The following is a 2320-nucleotide window of genomic DNA, read 5'->3' on the forward strand; positions in this document are numbered from 1 at the left end:
TGAGACAATCACGTTCTGGGGCGCGGGCTGCCATCCCTGGCTGACGTGGTTTCCCACGTGGTGTTTACCAGTGCAGCCGGACTTGCAAGCCACCATTGTGTCTTCGTTGTGAACATTGTTTATGGGGGCTCAGGCGGTGCCAGTCCAGTGCCAGGCACTGGTAAAGAGGGAACTGTGCTCATTGGTGTGGGATAAGCCCTTCCTCTTAGCTCTGGGGAAGGGGAGAGCAGAGAGATGCTCCCACTGCTGGAAGGTGCCATGACTCGTCCAACACGTCTGGTTTGTTTTAAAAACTGAAGGAGAGTCGGTGATCAATCGCCCCTCCAGTGTGCCCCAGGTCCTGCTGTAGTATCTGTTGTCTCCTCTGAGACCCTGCGAAGCATCTGTGGTTCACGGGAGGTCAGGTTAGGTTCCAGGGATGTTGAATGTGACATTTCAGTCAGCGGAGGTATGCCTTCTGAATATGCCTATCACCAGCTGCGGCGGGTGGTGTACTTTACACTGCACTTTTGGGTGACATTAGGAGAAGAGCAGCTCAAGTTCTTAGCGATACTGAATTTTAATAACTAGATGCATCTCCTGGCTTTTATTTATTTGTATCTTCTAGCACCACAGTCTTGTTTCTTCACGGCACTTGAAATACCAATATTGCATAAATATTCATTTTGGCATTTCTTAACACCAACTTCTTAATACAAATTTCATGTAACACATTTTCCCTGATAGCTACAAATTGGATTGATGTCCTGTTAGTCACCTCACCTTTACACACTTTGAGAAGATACAGAAGCAGGCTTTTGCTCATGAAGTCTCTCATTCCCATTCGCCTGCTCAAAGATGCCAAACAAAATGGTTCAGATGGGATCAGTGTGGCACCACAGGGTGCTGCGCTTCTTACAAGCCCGCAGTTTGCCTGCCTCTGCTAAAGGAGGGCCCAGGGCTGGGAAGCAAATCCAGGTGCAAGGAGGGGTGGATAACCAGGGTCTCAGAGCTCGCAAGGGACCCCCAGCTGGGGACATGCCATCATTGCCATGTGAGGTCTGATGTCAGGGGTGTTCCTGCGAGGACAGAGCAGTGGCATGGGGAGGGAGGTACCATGGGCTGTCGCTGCCCCATCCCTGGCAGGTCCTTGCTGTTGACTGTGGAAGAAGAAATGCTTTTGGGGCTGGGCTCCTGGGAGTGATGGGCTCCTCAGGGCCAGGCCCGAATTACCTCCCAGGACGTGAACTGGAAGGGGGTGGGAGTCTGGTGCCTGTCCTGCTCACCCTGCCCACTGTGCTGGCCACTGCCTTCCTTGCTGAGCTGGGTGCCAGGCTGCAGAGGGGGCTTCAGTCCCTCCCCGGTGTTCACGGGGGTCACAGGGGACTTGAGACAGGACCTGCATCCTGTTCCATGGCACTAAACAATAAGGCAGAGACACAAGAGCAGTATTGCAGCTTTCGGTCCCAAGCAATGTGTGCAATCCCTGACTTTCTCCTGCGTGTGTCTCTGTGCATCCTCAGGGCCAAGGAGATCTCCTGAAGAATGCCAAGAACGAAGCCCTGGAGAACATGAAGCAGATCCAGCTGGCATGCCTGTCATGTGGACTGAGCAAAACTGGAAGTGGGCACGCGGATGCCAAGTCAAAACGGTGCCTGGAAGCAATACAGGAGAAGGATACCGGAGATGAGAACGGGAGGCTGTGAGGGGAGGCAGAGCTGTTGCATTTGTCACAGATTTCAATAACTCTAAACTATTTTTTTAAAGCATTTAAAAATTCACACAGGAATATTGATAGTATTAAAATCCTCACAGTGTCAGTATTTTAATGCAGTTAATTTATCTAAGTTGAACTCTGGTAGAGAGATTTCTAATGAAGCCAAGCTGTCTGTATGCAAGTGCGTGTGTGTGTGTGCGCACATGCAAATCCTGTAGACACCCTTTCATGCATTACATTAGCCATTTGCTAATTTATTCTTTTGTCATCTTTGAATAGGCCTGTTCATTCTGAAGATCAAAACAAATAGAGAGGACTTGTATCAGTTTTGTGCTTTATTTTACTCTCCAGCTTTTATCATCTAACTTACAGGTTACATTACTGTTATGCTGTTTAAACAAACAAACAAAATACAACACATGTCACCAACAGCTGTTTTTGTGAGGGCAAAACCAGTGGTTTGCTGCAGATCCTGAATGTGATTTTTAATGAACAATTCAAGCCAAGTAAATGAGATATTAAATGGTCAGAGTTGCTGGATAGATTATGATTAGATTTGAGGTGTAAACTTTGCTGAATTTTAGCAAACTGATCTTCAGGATACACCCAGATAGCACCTACTAA

General features: G+C 48.1%; 1 protein-coding gene across 1 annotated transcript in view; it reads left to right on the forward strand.

Moving 5' to 3' along the window:
- PLCL1 (phospholipase C-like 1) overlaps positions 1–1685 on the forward strand; it is a 43040-nt gene extending 41355 nt beyond the window's left edge. The window contains exon 5 of the mRNA XM_010292160.1: positions 1503–1685. Coding sequence (XP_010290462.1) covers positions 1503–1685 — 183 coding nt within the window. The remainder of the gene's footprint in view (positions 1–1502) is intronic.
- Positions 1686–2320: the final 635 nt, after the last annotated feature.

Source organism: Phaethon lepturus, unplaced genomic scaffold (genome assembly GCF_000687285.1).
Source record: "Phaethon lepturus isolate BGI_N335 unplaced genomic scaffold, ASM68728v1 scaffold6198, whole genome shotgun sequence".
Taxonomy (NCBI): domain Eukaryota; kingdom Metazoa; phylum Chordata; class Aves; order Phaethontiformes; family Phaethontidae; genus Phaethon; species Phaethon lepturus.